Source organism: Ischnura elegans, chromosome 9, assembly GCF_921293095.1.
Source record: "Ischnura elegans chromosome 9, ioIscEleg1.1, whole genome shotgun sequence".
In the NCBI taxonomy this organism is placed as follows: domain Eukaryota; kingdom Metazoa; phylum Arthropoda; class Insecta; order Odonata; family Coenagrionidae; genus Ischnura; species Ischnura elegans.
This window is the reverse complement of record NC_060254.1, coordinates 89,959,323-89,980,571: the sequence shown is the minus strand read 5'-3', so window position 1 is coordinate 89,980,571 and position 21,249 is coordinate 89,959,323. Positions and strand designations below refer to the sequence as shown.

Genomic DNA, 21,249 nt, shown 5'->3' with positions numbered 1-21,249 from the left:
TCAGGTCACGATAAAAAACTTTTCTTAGAATGAAAAACTTTTTTAGTAGAGTAGGTCATAGTATGGCTTCCACACTATGCCTTACTCCATGCTTCCACTAGAATTTTAGTTTGGGTACGAGTGGGTAGAGCTCAAAATAGATTGAGTGTGTGAATTTCGCACATTCAGGGTAGGGGGATTAAATTTTCCTAGACCACCTCGAACAGATGGGATTTTCGCTGGGATTGTCCGAAGGCCTGAACCCTGATTTCTCGCTAAAATCTTTCGGCCAGTAGCCATACACTATTCCGGAGGCTGTGACACTTCCCCGCACGGACTATATAAATATAATCTAATGCACAATATTAATTTATCAAGTGCTCGCGCAAATTGAGACTGGCGCTATACCCGGTAGTGATAGAAAAAACGGAATAAACCCTTCCTCAATGCAAGAAACATAACGAAAAAAATCACCTTCTATGCTCCACATTATCAAAGGCTCACTTCCGATCCAGGTTTCTATTGCACAGCAACCATTTAAAGCTTGAGAATGATAGATATGTTGTCAGGAATTGAGACGTAAATAAGTTATTTCACCGTGTGATATGCTAAGCAAATATTCCCGCCACATCTGAGACAAAATTGCACTATGTTGCACCTTTAACTAGGGATGAGTCGATTCCAAGCGTCGATTCCACCGATTCTCAGACACGGAATCGGAATCGAGAATTAGTCCCCTAAAGTCGATTCCGATTCCAGGAAGAAAAAAATTTGAAAATGGACTATAAGCTTGGGGCACAAAGGTTGCCACTCACCTGAGCCATTGTGCACTGTATATTGTTAACAATTTATGGCTGAAACAGTTGACATGTTTGTTATTATATTAGAAGAGAGAAATTTATTATTTCATAGAACCAAAAATAGGAATCGAGAACCGGAAGTCGATTTAGAAGAATAGGAATCGAAAGAAAGTGGAATCGACTCATCCCTACCTTTAGCCATTGATTTTATGCAAGAAACACACCCAGCTGCTACGCAGAAGGCTTTCTCAAACGACTACTCGTCGTGCCGTGTTCCTGACACCCCGGATGCATCCATGCACCCAACCGATACAGAACTGCAGATGACCGTTCCGCGGAGCATTCACGGCCTACAACCCAGGCTCGGAAGGCCCTCTTTCGGAGAGAGGACACAACATCATAACGTTTGAGATAACAAAGACTTTGGAAAGATAAGCGGGAAAAGAAGGGGAGACAAGCTCCATCCCTTCGCAGAGTATTATCCTCTCACCCCTCTTCACAATATCTTCTCACAGTCAACCCCCTCACCCCCTTCCACCCTCTTCGCCCACTCTAATTGCGGACTTGACCCCACCCGCCTCCTGGACCAAAGGGGGTGGGTGGAAGGAGGTCCCTCGCGACGAGGATAAAAGGACGGAGCAGACCTCGACTCATCGCTTAGTCTCAGTGTCAGCCATGGGGACCACACGACTGGCTATTGGTGAGTAGCAAGCCCGCTCCCATGTCAAAATTTACGTCCCAAAATAATTCTTCTCGCTTTCGTATTTTCTCGAAGTCCAACGGTAGAGAGTCCACATCACATACTCTGTACGACCGTTATAAGTTGTAGTGAGACTGCCGCGGGCCTTCTGCTATTCTCCTCGAATTCATAGTGTTAAAATATCTATTTTTATGGTTTCTCAGCGGAAAGCATCAAAGAGACATCTATTATTTAGGAACAGGCGAACGCACGCAAACTGCAATTCGAAATAGAGCCACGTTTTTTGCGGAAATAATAAAAGATCCTCTCTTACAAAAAAACCTAACAGAGAATTTTGAAGGGTGCTAATATTCTAAGAATTAGCTCAGCATTGGGAAGCGCTATAAGATAATTTTGTACACCTATTTAAAACACATGTTCGAAAGTTAAATAGTTATATGGGAATAAAAACATCTGGAAATCCTAAATTATATTAAATTTCGTTTTTTTAAACTTTTATCGTTAAAAAAATTAATAAAAATTTTCCTCCGTATGATTTTTCTAACTATAAGCCCTTATTTGCGGTCTATCTGTCTTCCATATTAAGCCATATCTTTCACGGTCCTCGTCCATTACAAGACGGAATTCAGCTCAATGGAAAGGCTCTAAATTTTACCCGCTACCAGAAGGTAAAAATGTTCTAAGAACGTCTCTTTGAAATACGTATTACACGGGACAGTTTATCAATTTGCTTCTTACATATTGTTAAGTTACCACTTAGACCACAGAGGTGATAAATGACAGAAATTGATTCATATTCACTCCCAAAAAGAACCTCAAAATCTGAAAATTACTATCTCTATTGAATTTGATGGGATTGACCCAGCTCCTGACTCAATTCTAAATTCAGTTAATCATCTCACGCGAACGTAGTTTTGTCACTTCCTTCATCGCGGGTTCCTTATATTTCATCCAAGGCCAGCATAACAGCCTACTTATGAGAATCTAGGGGAATATCAACGCAAAAATTGATGAAAACTTAATAAGACTGAGAGTACGCAGTGAGCACATAACGATACAGTTAATTTACAGTCAAATAGCGAGTGGGCGGGAAGAAGACGAGGGGGATGGATTTATTGACACCAAGGGTGAAATTCGCGATAAAAAAATAATTTAGCGTAGCCCGGATTCGAGTTGGTTTACTCGTGAAACAGACAGAATACTTCACCATCAATAGGGTTTACTGCTTTCGAATGCAGCTAATGTCAAATAATTCTCCACGGTGAATTTCACCTGCTTAACTGTGCACATAGTCACCTGATACGCGCAGTGCTTTAAGATAGGAATTGAATTAAAAGAATGGAAGAAAGGACTGTAAAAAAAACGCTAGAGCAAGTTACGAGAAGGAAAATAAACTTAAAAAACCGCCACATAGATCGATTTTTTTTACAATTTTTGTGTTAGGGAATTAACTAAAGAAAGATATTAACTTCCAGAAATGCGGGTAGCGTTTCAGATTGAAGAGAGATGAAAATTTTCAAGATCATTGATTCAAACTCTTTTCATTTCAGGACTTATCGCGCTCACGGTTCTTGGATTCGTCCATGCTGATGGTAAGTACGAAAACCTTAGATCTAATTTTAGCTGCACTTTCCTCCTCATTAATAATTCTAATTGAAATGCTCCCGTCCTTCAATTCTTCCAGATGGCTTCTTCGGGAGTGGCGTAGAGACGGTGTACAGATACTTCGCCGATGTGAGGGCAGAGAGCCAAGTCCCAGAAGAATACGCATCTCAGTTTGGAATAAAAGCAGACCTTCACGTTCAAAGCATCGACGGTTCCAAGGTCTTCTTCCAGGTATGACTCACGCCCTAAAACCATGCGACAGCCATCATGAGTTCTATGTGTAAAACTGGTGTTAGGAATAAGTTAAGAACAAATTTCGGGCTTTAAGCACATTTACTCGGTCCCCCTCATTGCTTTGATTAGAGAAAATGTTCATTTTTCCACAAGATATTCCAATCCTTCGCAAGGATATGGCTGGGTACAAACCACTATCTTAGATTTCTCACAGCCATACTCTCCGTTTTTTTTTCAAAAATATTCACTTTAAATGTCACCGGCATCGAGTGGGAGAACTAGATAACGGTCCGATACGACAATTTTCCTAACACGAACTTGTTCAAAAAGGCCAAGGGAAAATCCGAATTTGAACAGCAAATTTTAAAATAAAAAAGGAATGTAAATCATGCAATCTTATGGAATGAAAACGATCCAGACATTGTATTACCAAAAACTGAAGCGCAGAAAATTATATTCACTATATTCGGCATTTGATGCGGGAAAACCACTCATGCTTATTTCTGAATAACGGATAAATTCAAGATGATAACTCCTAATTTTACTTCAATCTTTCGATTACTTGAGTGCACGAGAATTTGTTCGCACCACTGCCCCAGAAATTTGGCGAACATTCTCTCACTAAGAGTAACTGAAGAAGAAATACTTTATCGGTGGCGTTAAATTTAACTTTAACGGTAATCCTCTTCTGGACGTGTGAGTATTAACTCTGTTCACTTCCACTTAAATTCCCACTAACCTTCGAAACGAATGCACCTCAAGGGGTCCGGGGGATATGCTGGCTAGAGAGTTGGCTTCCCACTCCGTGCGCCCGGATTCAATTCCCAGCGGTGATAGATAGTTTTCAAAGATTGTCCAATCCCTATGTCAGTATTCTATGGAGGGAACTTCAAGTACATAAGCACTCAGTCCTGAGGATGAGATGTTATGCCTTGGTCCCCTTGGCGCCTTTCGTCAACAGAAGGCAGATGAAAACGCCGGATCTCTCTAAACTCCCTATTCCTACACTCCCCTATTTCTCCATTGACCTTATCTGTCGATCACCTCCTGAAATATGTTTTCTTCGAGGAAATAGGGAATTTATAGACGCAAAAACCATTATTTGATATATTACAAACTTCGACCAAAATCAACCACCATATTCAGAAAGTCAAGTTCAATTGTATCTAGTTGAAAAAACTTGGTTCACTTGATCGCTACCATGAAAACGTAATGATCCCCGGCGAGGTGCATACTGATATTTGGCTCAATATATACCTTCGCTTAACCAGAACTTACCTTGATTAAGCAATAATTAATTATCAATGCTATAAACTTAAATACCGATTGAAATATCAACTGGATTCTTAGTAAAACTTACAACATATTCCTTTGATCCGAGCATCGAATTTTCCAAGCCCTTAATTTATTTTTATTGTAGCAGAAAATAATAGACGCTTCTTCTCTCTCCATTGCAGTTCCAAGATGTCAGCTACCAAGTGTCAACTGGGCCGCTGGACACGCACGAATACTCCGAAGCCAAGTTCGTTAAGTCTCCTCCGGAGAGTGATGCTCTCAAGCAGCCGTTCGAGGTCATCTACGAAGGAGGAATGGTGAGGCGTTTTACTATTAATAATCTGCAATTTACTTTTTACATTACCATGCTTCTCTTAGAATAAGGATGAAGAATAAAATCTGAATTTTCTCCAAACTTAGCATAAAACATTATAACCCGATTTTGCTTCTAAGAAGCATAAAAAATGCGTTCTGTAAACAGCTGCTGTTCTAAGTGAAGCAAAAAACCTCTATTCAGAATATATATAAAGTACGTGTTCTTCTGTGCTTTAAAGTTTAATGGTGAAACATGTAGCTGCCGCAATATGATTAAGTACAAAGTTTTCATTTAAAAAAATGAGAATTCTTGAAATTTAACTTTTAACTTTAAATAGTAGTTCTGGGTCATAAAGGAAATTCGCGGAAATATAAATATTATAAAAATTAATTCGCGGAAATAAAAAAACGATTCCTCTCCCAGCGGCGTAGCCGGGGTTTTGAAATTTCGGAGCCCTTCCGGAGATTTCGGGGCCATTCTGGGGTGTATGGAAAACAACCCAGGGCAAAGGGGGGGGGGGGTCCTCCCCCGGATAATTTGTTGAAAACGTGATTTTTAGGACTCAAAAACAGTAATTTTGTAGGAGCAGGTATTTACTGAGGCCATCTTATTAATTTTTGGTGCCTTTTTTCAAAGTAAAAGGGGGCGGGGGTCTGTAACGCGGAAAGTCCCCTCGTGGCTTAACAACTGCCCTCTTATACGTACAAGCTCAATAGAAAATTTTTGAAGGGAGTTAATATTCTAAGGGTTGGATTTGAACTTACAGAAAGGGGATTTTTTCGCGCACTTTAATCCCATGCACGTACGTAAAAAAATTACGTAGGAATAAATATATATAGAAATCCTCAGTTAAATTAATTTTTAATTTTATTTTAACTTTTATGGTTTAAAAATTTTCCATAAGTTTTATATAATAATAATAATAATATAAAATAATTTTTTCTTCTTATAACTTTACACATTTTTAATCCCTTATTTGTGGTCCGTAAAAGGCATACTTTAACTATAAGCGGCTCGTACAAGATGGAATTTAGCTTGACGGAATGGCTCTAAGATGAAATTTTTCCCGCAATCAGTAGGTGAAAATATCATAAGAACATCTCTTTAAAATACATATCATAAGGGGCAGTTTATCACAATTCTTCTTGTGAATTGTGAAATTACAGACCAGATCACAGAATTTATTTAGGACAGTAATTGGCTAATATCCGCTTACTAAAAGAACCGGGTGTTAAAAATCGATACTAAAATTCTAATTCATATAATTAAATGAAAGAGCTGACTATTCATTTCATCATGTTTCAAGTGCCACTCTTACTTATAACTTAATCTGCATGTCTTATTCAAGTATAGGTGAAAGTATGACTTCTAAATCTCTCATTCTTATTCATAGGTCAAATCCGTGATGACAATGGACGAGCCACTGTGGTCTAAGAACATCAAGAAAGCAGTGGCAGCCCTATTCCAGTTGGATATGCCACACCTCCACTACGATAAGCCCAACAATTTCTGGTCCGAGGAGGTGAGTGAATGTACACCAACAGTAAAACAGTCATAAGGCTTCACATTACCCATCTTATGCAGTAATTTTATCAAATTTTCATCTCTTGAGTACTTGCTCATTAACCCAATGTTGCTTCTAAGCAACATTAAAAATGTATAAATTTTCAGCCCTATTTGGGGAAAATCAAAACTACACATTATTTTTTTATGTAAATTTTAATTACAGAATATTTAGCTGCCATGATGAACATGATTTGATGGAAAATTTTCAAGTTTTCAAAATGAAAAATACTGAAATTTGATTTCTCCCTGAAGTAACTGTGGGTTAGAGAGGGTTAATTTCTTATTGGGATGAATTGAGGATGGCTTAGGACCACATCATTATCTGAGCATTTAAATTGAAATAAATACCAAACCCAATTCATTTCATGGGCTGAACTATTATTTATCAACAAAAATATGTTATTTCTGCAAGTATTTAACCATAACCTCGCCAAACCTCGAGCAATATAAGAACACCAGTTCGTTTTCTTTTGCAGAAATCCCTTTTCGGTAAGTGCACAATTGGCTACACCGTCATTCCTAAAGGACCCGGTTATTTTGACATCATGAAGATGCAGGAATACAAGAGGTGTGAGAAATTCCCCACGAGGTACTTCACCAACGGCGAATACGAGAAATGCAAGTACGATCATCAAGTAAGTATCGATTATCGTAGCAGACATCTTTAACCCTTAACCAGTGACGTGCAATTCATGTTACACTACCAGTGACGTGCGGTATGGGAGACCGCAATAAATCAAAAATTCATAAAATATTGCTACGCCATTTTTGTTTAATTTTTCTTCGAATGCTTAACTATTTAAAACTTATATTAAAATTTTTACACTCCCAATATGAACCAATTTGTCATAAAATCTGTGATTTGAAGCAGGATCAGAAAACTGATGCCAAAAACACTTGAGTTATAATTATTATATTTACGTATCAATATTTCGCCAGATTCAAAAAAGGCCTTAAATGTTGGAAGGCTAAGTAAAAATGTAATGTAAAAAAGTAGCCATGAAATTTATACCGCTAATTCTTTTTCTTGATGCATTCTTAGTAAGTGACGTGCGGTCTCACAGACAGCTAATCGAGTTCAATTGCAAATTTACAGAATTTAATAAAAGGAATGTTAAATTTGAAGAGTGGGATGTCCTTGTTATGCAAAAATATGAAGCTAACGAGAATTATAGATATTTTGAAATCTTAATTTTGAAAATATTCATAATTTTAGAAACGCAGCGGTCTCTCAGACCGCACGTCACCGGTTAAGGGTTAATAATGCAAATCATAGAGGACCTAGATACCAATTACCCGTTCGTTTACTTTAGGAGGACAGCCTGTTGATGGGTGGAACCAGGTACTACAAACTTTCCACAGAGGGCGGATTGAAAATCAAGGAGATCTACGCCAAGTCCGTCGCAGCAGCTGTACCCTTCAACGGTGCTTCAGATGATCAATCCGTACTCGTGAGGTAAGCAGAAAATCCTTCACACGAGTTAAAGATTCGGCTTTAAATTTCTCGAAATTTTCCAGTTTAAAAGGGCAGGATTTTACAAGCACTTTGAAGTGAAAGCTTTGGTTTCCCTTCGATGCAGGCATTTATAAATTTGAACAGATAATTGGATAGATCTCCGCAATAAACGCTCTACATTCTGATACATTTCTCACCGTCAGCTATTCATAGAGGAAAGTTGCAATCCAATTATTATACAGCATATTATTATACAGGAATATTATTATACAGCATAGAGGAGGCCCAATTCCATCCCATCGAAGGCTGATTTCTGTTGCCACTTCGATCACAATTTAATGCGTTTTCAAAAATGTCCAGCCAAAGAATGACTTCATCCTGTTACCCAACTGTACACATTTAAATTGCTTTGCTTAGCGATCTTTGAATGGTTTTTATTTTCAATAACTGCATGGATTGATATTTAATTCCTCAGGCAAAACTTCACCTTTGTGTCCGCGAAGCCCATCAGCGAAGCGATAAATTTCACCCCTGTGAAAGAATACGAGGATCTGACCTACGTCATTCCAAGCTACTACAATGAGGATGGTACAATGTCTGACCTCTCAGGTGGACGCGTTCACTTCGATAAGGAGGTGATCATGGAAAAGGTACGTACATTCATTGTTACTCATTCAGTTCACCAATTATTTTTGTAAGGCGTATGATTGTTCAATGAAAGCTCATGCCTCGCTCAAGATATTTGCTAGTAAAATTCAAAAGCAAGGGACTTGTAAGACATTGCAGTAGGCCTCTTGCTATTTTCCTTGAAGTCTTACCATTAAAATACCGATTCCATACTTTCTGAGCGGATTCGATCAAAATATCTTTATGTTAATTACGATAAAGAGTACGAACGTAAATTTCCCAGAAAAAAAACCCACAGAATTTCCCCATTTTCATGGAAATTAAAATGCCTCTCACAACATTATTGTCAAGGCCTCTCAAAATTCTGCTGAGAATTTTTGGGGACGAGTTTCATTTCTGATTAGTTTAATAAAGAAAATGCGTTGCAAAATGAGGATTTGCAATCTTCTGAAACTCAGCAATTTACACCCCTAGATGCACAAGTCGTTGGAGAAACTTGTCCATTACATGGATGAGATGAAAGTTGTTGCCGACCCGGAAAAGCTTAACAGCCAGGTGATTGAACCAGTCACATACTACATCGGAAAACTTGACGCTGAATGCCTGTCCCATTGCTTTGAGAGGTACAGCAAACCAAAGACTACTTACGAGGAGAACCTCAGGTAAGCAAAAATAAGTTATGAAGGATGAAAATAAAGCCAAAATGCATTCCCGAGTTGGATAATGTAGCTAAATTGACCTTCAAGTTCCTTAATTTCATCATTTCCCCTCTCTTTTGAGCAATCCATTCTTTTGATTCCACTTTTATGCACCCTACTGATGGGTCCGACGCTTTTTTCCATTAGCGGTTACAATCGGAATTATATCCGCAAAAGGAAATGAAGGAGAAAACCCTGAAAATTAAAACTTTCGAAACTCTCCTTTCCATTGACAACGTTAATTCTATAATTATTCACGGGAAAAGAGAGCTTATATCAAGCTCAACAAAAAATTTTAACGAATATGGCCAATTATTCTCAGTGACATTCCACGGAATATCAGGAAACTTCTATTACTGCATATTTGTTAACATAATTATATTTATTCCAAATCAGGGGTGCATTCCTGGAGGTGACTGCTCAAGTTGGATCCAAGGCTAGCGTTCTGTTCATCCGTGACTTGATTGTGAGCCACAAAATCCCTGACTCATTGGCTTCTGAAATTTTGCGTTTGGTACCTCTCTATGTCCGCGAGCCATCCACCGCTCTTGCCAAGGAATACGAGGTAGGCCTAATAACTAAACGCGAGATGCCCTTCTCAGAGCATTCTCATGAAATTTTAACAATTGCAAGTAGTATTTGAATATTTGAGAGAGAGAAAAACTTTTAAATTAATGCTTTCCGTGTAATATTTCAGGCCATCCTTAACGTAGACATGGACTCCAGGGTAAAGAAAAGCGCAGTTCTCAGCGTAGCAAACATGGTGTCTCTAACCTACAAGAAAGTCCACGACATCGAAACGTTCAATCACTTCGCTGACATGTTCTTCGAATCTTTCAAGAGTAAGTACAGCACTCCTCCAACACGAATGGTCACTTAAGCTTTCGAATAACAAAACATGGAAAGTTTTCAGAACTAATACGCAGCTTCTTTCGCCAAAATTGAAAGTTAAATGTAATTTTTGCTTTCCAGCAGAGTGGAGTTTCTTTCCATTGATTCCACGCTGAAAAATTTATCATTCTCTTCAATAACATTTCGAATTTGTCCATTGGTTTTTAACAAAACCATTTCTCTTGTAAACCCGTAGTATAATTTAAAGGTAGCGTTCAGTGAAAGGTGAAATTTTTCTCGACGTTTCTATCACTCTCATGAACATTCGTCTAACTATGATCTTAGGTTTTCCCGGCGTATAAGGTGCATAAAATGTTCTCGGGTTTTCCACCGATTGATGTTCTCCATGTCTCCCGAAGTTACGGAAGATCCCCTGAGGATGAACAGCAAGTCACTGCTCGAAACGTCGGTAGACATGGAAAACATCAACCGGAGGAAACCCCGAGAAACTTTTCTTCATTCGTCTAACTAATTACCTAACCTAGTTATTTAACGCACTTTCAGCCGCCACTAAGTACGGAGAGAAGCTCAACTACTTGACCGCAATTGTGAACTTGGGTGACGGGAAAGCCTTCGAGTACTTGATGCAGGTGGTTGAAGACCACCATATCTCCAATCACCTCCGATACGTCGCCCTCTGGGGAACTTATGATGGAGGAATGAAAAACCCTACCAAGGTACGTAGGCTGTTGGACAAGTTTGTGTGCCTCTCATAAGGCGCGTGGGATTCAGATATGTCATATAAATTCTTAAATTCCTCTCTTCAGGTGTACAACCTGTACTGGCCCATTTTCATCAACCACGAAGAGCCAGTGGAGATGCGCGCTGCAGCTATGAAGCTCCTGCTGATGACTGACGAAAGCTTCGACCGCTTCCTGAGCATTTTCTGGTACATGCAATCCGAGCCCAGCAGCCAGCTGTACTACTACTTCTACACTGGTCTTGAGAGTATCCATACGACCCAACACCCGTGCTACAAGACCGCGTAAGTCAAAAAGCCTGCGTAACATACTGACCGACCTGTGACGCCGAAACTTACAATTAGATAAAATTTTCTACTGACCGACGAAGACTATAGTCACTTTCCGAAACAGCCATCCAAAGGCTAATGACTCTTTAAATCTGTTGTTCCAGTGGACACCATGCTGAGCGCTTCATCCGTTACGCCAAGCCACCCACGACCGAATATCTGTTCACTGGTGACTATTACATGGATTACATGGATCCCGAACATTCCATCGGAGGCGGTTCTCAATTCTCATGGATTGGAGATGCCCACACCGGCGCCCCTAGCGTCTTCTACTACTCGATGGATGGATACTTCTCCGGCTGCAGCAACGAGTACTTCGCTGTAAGTTGGTAGCAAACAGTCGCCGTGAGCACAAAATATTGAAATTCTTGAAATACCTTGTAGAGCTGAGTGAATTAACTTTTAACGGTTTATGATCAAACTATCATCACATTTTTTCCTGTTCGTGGAGTAAAAAATGAATTCATCTGAAATTTTCTGTAGTATAGTCAGTGCTTTTGATATTTTCAACGAATGAAGGCATTCTCGAGCCTAACAAAAAAATCTTATACACCCGCAGGTCCAGATCAGACTGACTGGTGTAGCAGAATCAGTGGAAACTCAACTATTGAAGGTAGATAGGGAGGCTATCAAGATGGGAGACTTGACAAAGATCTTGGAAAGTCTTCATATTAAGCCTACGCACCTTGAGCCATTCCACGTCGAAATCATATTCTACACTAACCTCCGGATAGTTGAGACATTCTACTACGATGAGAGCAACTTCATGAAGTTGGTGGATGGTGAGTACTAACGAAGCAGTTTTTAGTTAAACCTTCCTTCTCGATGTGACCATACAGCTATCGTTTTACCAAAGACCTCTTTTCTCCTTTGATTACAATGCCCTTCGCTACATTTTAAGCATCTCTTTTTTTGGCCTACTTGCATATCCATTTAATTTACTCATTTTTCCGTTGAATCCCATTCTACCGTCAAATTTTCTCCCCATTATGATCCCTTTAATAGGGCCATGAGATTTCGTTCTCGGTAAAAGCATTTATCTCAAATAAGGCAACAGGCCATTGAAGAAGGGATATTCTCAGAGACGTTTCATTAATGAGCATATAAATCCCATAAATCCCCAAAATAAGATAAATTCTTCAATACGTCATACGAAAAACGAACTGTAATTCGACAATACAATAACACATTTACTAAATTTGCTGAATTTTAAGAGCAAGGAAACTTATTCCCATTTCTCAAGCATACTCGCAATATAACTTATTTAATAAGAACTTAATTTGCGTTCCACAGACATCAAGGGCATCGGCAGCAGCCTTCAGCGCGACTTCAAGCTGCGCCATCACAACGTTCTTTACAGCACCATCCACGAGTACGTTCAGCCCACGGATATGGGTCTGCCAGCTGTTTGGAACATGGCCGTGCCATACATTCAGACTCTTGAAGGAAACTTCACCCACGATACCACGGGACCACGTATCGCCCGCAAGAACTCCATGGAATACAGGTATTTATATCATTTGTATGCTACAAGAAAGCATTATCTCAAATTCTTCGTCTGGCATATCAAATATGTCTTCCTCAATTGTCAACCAGTACACTCAAATACCTTTGCTCGGAAATAAGGACAAAGAGCAATAAAAACGAGTGATAAAAATATTCAATAATATTCATTGTACACGCCATTATCGATACACCGGGATTCAAGTTTTTATGAACCGGTCTTCGTGGCTATGGTTTATAGTCCTCCCTTACTGACGCGTTCGTGGCGGATTTTAATACGGCCTAGTTGTTTTTTTTAACCGCTCAAACTCATTGATTCCCGAAATTTTCACCCAAGTTGTGTTTCATAGAGGACTAATACGAGCGAAATTCCCTTTATTAATGAACACAACATTGCTATGTACCACCAACCTATCCATTCCTTACCACATTTAGGTATGGCCGAACTGGAGGTCACTCACTCAGCTTCTACAACCCCTTCGGAGGCCTGTGGCAAGGAGCGCACCGCACATTCGTCCACATGTACACTGTTCCAATGCACAACCACATGAGCATCGACTTCGCGCAGAAGCACTTCAAGTTCGCCATGACTAGAGACGGTGAGTAAACGATCAACGATAATCATAGCTATGTATCAATTATTTTTTTAGTTAAACGATCATGCACACGTAAAATAATCATTTCTACTGAATAGCAAGTGAAAAAAGCAGCACGCATGGTGCCGTTGCTTATAGTAATAGAGTAAATTATTTGAGCAATAAATGACCAAGATGACTTTCCTATTAAAACCGAGCACTTCACTGCTCGACATGATAGCGGACTGATTGATATCACATATTTATTTGCCAAATGTAGCTTTTTTTAAATTTAGTATTCCTTGAAAATGTTACAGAGAAGGAGGATCTCCACTTGGGCTTGGTCTACCATGTGAGGACACAGGTGTTCGCCACCGACCACACCTCTGACGACACCCTTCACGGCTCCTGCCCAACATGCTCCAGATTTGTCACCGTTCACAAGGCAGGACGCGAGGACCGCAGCGTAAGTACACATTAAAAATTGGAAAAAGAAGAGCGCAGAATAATTTTTTATCGGATGGTAATAGATTCCCACTTCGAATAAGAATTAAAAGTACATACGTGAGCATCGTAATAAGCTAATAAAAACAGATGCGATTAAGGAGTTGGCAGGTGTCTAAGCACTGTTTTACAGTTAACGAGATGTTCTCGATTTCATAACTCGGTATAAGAATCTGCGAAAATACTGAATAACATCGGGATATATTTTTTTTAAATCTAAATATATTCCTTTTGATAAAAGCCATAATGGACATTTGGGGGAGTGTCAAATTGAAAATTTCACCACAAAAACATCTAATGCCATTATTTTTAATTCCATTAATTTCCTGCATTACTTCCAGTTCAATGTCATCAGCCATGACTGTCCACAAACCGGAATGACGTACAAATTTGATGTCTTCGACTGCGATCAATACGAGAAGCCCTATGAGCTTGTGGCACTAGTGGAGAAGATGTTCGAAACTGACCACATAAATGCAGAGTAAGTTACACACAATGCATATATGAAATTTGAATTCCTACATTAATAAGACAGACATCTCATTCAATAGCTAAGTAACTTAACCTTTCTAACCTCAACAGATTAAACTTAAGCCGTATTCACTCAAGTTGCTCTATGTGGATAACAACTTGTCGAATGCAACCGTCATAAAATTAACTCTTAAAAGGAACTTTCATTGTCACTTATAACTCTTTACAAATGGGATAAAATATCCTTAACTGATACAAAATTAAGCAAATATTACCTTTTACCCTCAGTAGTGGAGATATTTTCGGCGAATTCTTCATGCAAGTCCGCAGAATGCACACATTCCTTGGCCTTTCCCCGAAAGTAGGAAGCTGTGGAATGGTATTCCAGGTCGTCCCCAGCACTGAATACAAGGTGAACCAGGTGAGGAGAAAAAAAAAGGAAAATGAGCAACTGGCACCATATCAATGTTCCGCGGGAATAAAACTTTCTACGGCTCATGCACTTTGTTCTACCGTCAAAACAGGTTGAAGGCGTCGTTCAAATGACCAGCGAAGAATCAAAGGAGGGACATGACCTCTCTGTCTTCCCAGGAGGCAAATACACTGTCCGTGGAACCGTAACACTCAAGGATGACGAGAAAGTTTACCACACCTTTGACGTCAACACTTTCCTCGAGCAATCGGCAGGTCACGTGAGCCAGCACTTCGGCTTCAAGGTCACCCACTCTGCTCCCAAGCAGAAGGATTACAAGGTACCAATGTTGAAGGTATCGCATTTCAGTAACAGTTCAACACTCAATCAGCCACTAAAATGCTGATTTTTTTCCTGCTTTAAACAGATCTGCATGGATTGGGAGTCCAAGTATCCCGAGTGGCCAGCTGATCACTTTGCTGTGAGGAAGGCTCATGATGAGGAAATGACATCCAAAATCACCATGTCATGGGGAGAGTCAGTTGACGGAAAGTGCCCCACCGACGGCAGTGGCTTCAAGGTAATGGCCCAAAATCATTTTCAGCTGTCCCTGCTATCCATTCTATACTAGGTAATCTAGGTGGCTTTCCTATCAGCTACCATCATTAAAACGCAAAACTTTACTTCAAAAATCAAATTAACACATAAACTATAAACACAATTGCTCTTGATAAGTCCTCAGGAAGAAAATTCTCATGAACGACCACCACTATTCATCATTACATGGCTCCACTCAGTTTTTCACGTCGTCAAGAAGAATTGTTGTCCACCGTTACATGACTCTCATTGTTTTCTCGCGTTGTCAACAAGAGTTGTTACATTATTTGCAGGATGAATAACGTAACGCTTTTCCCATTTTTGGCAATAGCCATGCCTTCTTTACACTGCTATCAGATTGCAGAAAAAATATTTTAAAAATGTATTAAAAAATGTTTGCAGAAGTCCAGTTAAACGTCAACCGTGGTGAGCAAGGCATATAAATTAAATAACACGATTCCATTTACCCTACCGAAGAGGCCTCCATGGCTCACTCACACAGTGAAGTAAATGGCTTTCTACATGCATAATGCCCCGTGAATGAAGCCATTATTAGGCTTGACAATTACATTGCCTAAAACCAAAGGAATTAGTTATTATCCCCTGAATTTCTTTCCCCAAAAAGGTGCTGTGGAATGAATTGTAATATTCCATTCACTTTCTAAACTCTCATCAAACATTTTCTTTTCAAAAAATTGAAATTCATCCACCAGTTCATGTTTTAATATTTCCTCCATATCGGCCATGGTAGTCTAAGCTATGTCCTTGCAAATGTTATAAAGACATCTCCATCGCAACTAAGCAAGACTAATGCAACTATAATGCACTTTCTTCCACTCCAGGCTAAATTCACGGCCACCCCCGCCGAGAATGACCACGAGCACGGTCTGGCATACCCTTACAGCGAGTGCGCTAAGGATAGCGAGTCGCCAGTGTGGAAGGGAAAGCCCTACAAACCCGTTACTGATGCCTGCTTCCACTCCGCTCTCTACTCTACGCTGCTCCGCAAATTCACCGGCTACGCCAAATACTACAACGTAAGTAAAGCAATGGATTGCGAGTTCGCTTCATGGAATCGTAACATGGTAGATTAAAAAAGTAAACTCTGATGTATTCCGTGAAGTATTTAATTTAAAAAGAAACAGCTCTTCATAATGACCTGAAAAAGTCGAAACCGGTTGATTATTTTAAATAAATACTGCGTGGAATACCACAAAGTTTACTTTTTGATCTATCAGACTACGACGTTAGCCCATGGCGATGGAAATGTGACTTTCTCTAAGCATGCCCCTTTCAAAAAATAAGTGGCAAAATTCCATTTCCGATTTATTTCACAGATCCCAGATGAGTTCTTCGAAATGGCCAGCACTGTTTACGAATCTTTGGAAGATGTCATCGACGTGCACGAGATCTCGGGAGAAGGACATCACCTTACCGTTGAAGTTTCACCAACATCTGAGAAACATCCTGGCTCCGGCAAGACTGGCGTCTTGAAATACGACATCGAGTTCGACGAAGACAAGTGTGTATCAACATCAGATATTGACTGCTTTGGTAGACATTGACCGACTCCACATGAACAGTCTGGGACATTAAATTTTATTTCTTTCCTAGGCCACACGTTGAATTCCACTTTGGTTGGGAAGGCGAAGAGGAGGAGGAACACTACTTGGTTGACTTCGAAGAGGATATGGCCATGTGGAGTTCTCGCTTCTTCTTCTGGAGGCGCTTGGGCTATGAAATGGGATTCCTTAGTAAGCAAAATGCATATCATCATAAATCTTCTTCCAAGCTTGCCGCGTAATTAATTATTGTAACAGATGTCACCTCTTATTTTGTTGCATTCACTCTTGACTTGCAAAAAATAATGAAAAAAACAGAAAAAATACCTAATGATGATAATTCACTCAGTGATTAAACCCTGAACTGGATTCGGAATAACTCAACCCAGATTAAGCCATGATTTTGTGATGTTACTCACATTTAGGGAACTCGTCCAACTAATTTCACTATGCCAAATCGCATTAGACTGCCATGCTCCCTATAATCTCAACATTAAACCTACAGCATTGGATTTTCTTCAAGAATTTCAAAACTCACTACCTCAAATTTCCTTGAGTTCTAACTAAGCCATGTTTCTATCGCCCTAGGTTCCTGTGTTGTGACCCCATCCACCGTGCTCACCCTTGACAACGATACCTTCCACTACCACTCATCCCACTGCTACACCCTCTCCAGCGCCGACTGCTCCGATCATCCCAAGTACGCCGTCTTCACCAAGAAGGTCGAGGGACCTTACGATGTGGTAAGAGAAACATACCTAGTCGTTATTTAAACTATTTTTAGCAGTTTTGACTCGTTTATTACGACGGTGGCACGACTATTCTCCGCTGACGCGTAATTACACTCTGTCACCACTTCAGTAGCCGCTTCACAGTGGCGAATGCAGTTACCTCATGTGGTTTAGGCATAACAAATGCATAAATTACACCAGTGTACTTAATTTGGAATTGGGTGCCCAGGGTGGGTCCGCAAAGATTACGCTCCTGAAGGCCAGGAACCAAGTCAGAGACTTTTACGCCTGTGCGCCTCAAGGAAAGAAGAAGATGAAGGAAAAGGAGAGCCCGAAGACGCCTCCAGGGAAAGGACAGGGATGGAAGGAAAGGAGAGCCCGAAGACGCCTCCAGGGAAAGGACAGGGATGGAAGGAAAGGAAACCCCACTCCGTCATCAGGGCGATGTGGGCCACTATTAGTGAAACTTAGTTTTCCTGTTCCTACAGAAATGAAAGGATACTCTATAACAAAGAATACTCAACAGATTTTTCTGTAGACTAGGGCACTTATATAAAATGTTGTAGAACGTCAATTCCTATCTCTATTAATGTTCCTAACACCCATTTCACTTATTTCCAGGCCGTCAAATTCTACGCCGGAGGAAACTACCTGGAGATTGTTCCCGATGTCGATGGGCACTTCCACGTGAAAGTCAATGGCGAGGAGGTTGCCGGAGGCCTCAAGAACGGATACCAATACCCTGAGGGCGAACAGTTCTATGACTTTAAGTGAGTTTGCATTCCAAATCCATGGAATCATTTTGCCTCATTTTCTATATGATGTCTCATATGGCGATCTGAACACTTATCGTTTCAATCACGTCATTTGACAGAATGATATTTTCAACAATATGTAAATGACTTATTCATTACTAGACGTTATCTATGTGTCTCTGTTAATTCCTTGGTATAGTTTGTTCCATTTGAAGCCGATAGATGGCATTAGCATGCTAAAATATAATGTTTTCAACTATCATGAGTTGATGGGTCATTTTATAATGGATTTCTTTAAAGTGGCAAAAGCGGCCGACATATGGGAAATGACTAGCGGTTTTGGGGCCGGTGTGCTAAGTGTTAAACGCACCGAAAGCGATGCTCATTAGTGGGCTCTTCATTGATTTAAAACCAATCATGATGTTCTTCACAGGCTTTGGCACAAGGATGGATTCGTGACCCTGTTCTCCCAGCTCTCTCGAGTGATGGTTGAATACACCGGACATTCCGTCAGTGTAACTGTCCCTGCTATGTACCGCGGACACAGCTGCGGCGTCTGCGGAAACTTCAACAGCGACGCCACATTTTCCGAGAGGCAAGAGGTTTCAAGTTCCTGCCCCCACGGCGAGGAGGTTGGAAACTACTTGGGATACAGGTAAGCCGGAAGAAGTAACCATACATTCCAAGTTTTGATCGAAAAATGAAGCCTCATGTAAAAAAAATAACATGGTGGCCTCCCCGTATACCCTTTTTATACCAAAATTAACAATAATGGAAATAAAATTTCGGCGCAAGCTCAGAATCTTGAATCTGCAATCCATTCCAAAAATCACTTTTATTATTTACACAATTTTAATGATTTTATTCACTGAATTCACATCACTTTATGCAAAAAATCAAATCCTGGACATTATCCCAAATTAAAATTAATACAAACCAATTAATTAGAATGGAAACTTAACTGCTACATGAGCGGATACGCAGCCTATACATTCACCAAAAAAAATTAGTTGTTCAAAGTATGTTATTATACTAATGCCAATTTGCTCAGTTGGTTAGAGCGTCGTGTTAATAAGGCGAAGGCCATAGGTTCGAATCCACCATGGACCAAATTTTTGCCGGCCTCGGTGGCGCGGGGTGAAGTCCTCACCTGCCAAATAGGAGGTCGCGGGTTCGAGTTACCCCATCAAGGGCATGGCTGTTTGTGTATGTTAAATTGTTGCAGATTAATAACCCCAATGTAAAAGGCCGTATATAGCTGTTTTGGGTGGTATGGAAATGAATGAATTTAAGTAGCTAAATTTCTTGTATTTTTTACTTCCAGATACACCATGGTTGGCGAAAAATGCCCCGAAATCACAGAGGAAATGACCAAGCATGTGCAATGCGGCGAGCATCACTAAATTAAAATCTGTATTGCTCACTTTAATCTGCAATGTACACCGAAAACAACAACTTTAACAGCAAATAAAATCTGCCCTCAAAAATAAAACATGTTGTTTGATTCTGACTCCTTGAGTGCCTACTTACAAATATTTGAGAAAACTACGTTGATGAAATCAATGCATTCAAATCATATCCACCCAGTGCTTTCACAGAGGTGGCATATGCTTTCCCTGAACTACTTACTTACCCAGATGGTAGAGGAAGCATAATATTTTTAAAAAAGAATTATAAAGAGTAGCAACTTCCATGTATGACTACAAACATAGTCACTTATCACGATGTCCAAACCAGTAGCGTCACTGGTTAAGGAAATTCTTTTGCACTCTCAGCCTATATTTGTTTGAAAAAGACTCCAGGGGTCCAAAAGAAAATCGTAACTAGAATATGGTATTAAACCTATTTTTAAAATAATACGTTCTTTACCTGATGCTTTTGTTGAGCGATTTTTACGATGGACAAGAGTTTCATGAAATCAAAGACTTACTTCGTTTCTTTAACCATTGTAGTTTTTTGAAGAAATTTGTATTTAAATTACTCTAACTTGGCCAACCCTAAGGAATCTCACTTCGGCTGCTACATACTTAAAATCATCTTCAATACTAAATAAATTCAATCGGCCAGCCATTTTTAGTAGGATATGCGTAGGTAAGAGTATTTTCCCAAAATACACTCTTGTATTTTTTCTCATATCGACTAATTTCATAAAGAATTAGAGATTATTAGCTCCTTGGGATTGAAAAATTGAGCCAAATTCTATGCCAACGAAACGCTATGAGAAGTCCTAGAACACATTTTTATCTCGAAAGAAATTCCATTAAAAAATTACAACCTTTTACTGACGGAAAAAACTGGTTTCGGTGCTGGGATTGATAATTTCTCCTTTAAAAATACTTCCGCAAAATACTTTCACTTGAAGTAGTGGGAGGCCTTTTTTATTTGCACGAGATTTATACAGTGTTTTTCATTCAAATTTTGTCCATGCATAATTATTTTCCGAAACTTTTTCCACAACCCAGAGTCATGAATTTTACTCACTCGAAATAAATAAAATGGTTCAGTTGCCATGGTGATTCACAAAATGCTCCTTGCAGCCTTGCAAAGGCTGATCATCTTTAACGGTTGCATTCATTTCACCAAAACTAATGAAATAAAAGAAAATTTTTCTTCCGTGAGCAAGTTATTGGGAAATATAATACCATCATTTTCAAACGCAACCAAGACAGAATGAACGTGAAGCATAAGTTATCAATCATGTTCGGTTAAGGGTCATTCAAAATTCGATAGTAACTTTAAAGTTGTATTTCACGTAATTACTTTCATATTTATACTAATACTCCAACGCTTGAGGTTATAATAATATTCAAATCACCGCACGGGATGTGCGAAATTAGGAGCCCTTTTACTTTATCCAAATTTATTTATCCTCTCCAGATACGATAGCGCTTTAACCCATTAACGGCCAAGGCTAATATTCGGTAGAAATTTTTAAATTTATCATCATATTTAGTCTTAATAG

At 39.6% G+C, this 21,249-nt stretch overlaps 1 protein-coding gene across 1 annotated transcript; it reads left to right on the top strand.

Annotated features, from left to right (window-relative positions):
- The first annotated feature begins 1,223 nt into the window (after positions 1 to 1,223).
- On the top strand, positions 1,224 to 19,779 carry LOC124166023 (vitellogenin-1-like). Its single transcript, XM_046543599.1, has 29 exons — positions 1,224 to 1,479; positions 3,030 to 3,071; positions 3,164 to 3,315; positions 4,776 to 4,910; positions 6,303 to 6,431; positions 6,952 to 7,110; positions 7,789 to 7,931; positions 8,407 to 8,581; positions 9,033 to 9,220; positions 9,653 to 9,821; positions 9,954 to 10,098; positions 10,652 to 10,824; positions 10,915 to 11,132; positions 11,282 to 11,498; positions 11,737 to 11,959; positions 12,471 to 12,684; positions 13,116 to 13,279; positions 13,573 to 13,721; positions 14,101 to 14,240; positions 14,519 to 14,651; positions 14,755 to 14,982; positions 15,070 to 15,222; positions 16,082 to 16,276; positions 16,577 to 16,761; positions 16,854 to 16,993; positions 17,390 to 17,544; positions 18,154 to 18,302; positions 18,721 to 18,942; positions 19,612 to 19,779. Exons 1-29 carry the CDS (start codon positions 1,455 to 1,457, stop codon positions 19,688 to 19,690), a joined length of 4,599 nt encoding a protein of 1,532 aa, XP_046399555.1. The 5' UTR covers positions 1,224 to 1,454; the 3' UTR covers positions 19,691 to 19,779.
- Positions 19,780 to 21,249: the final 1,470 nt, after the last annotated feature.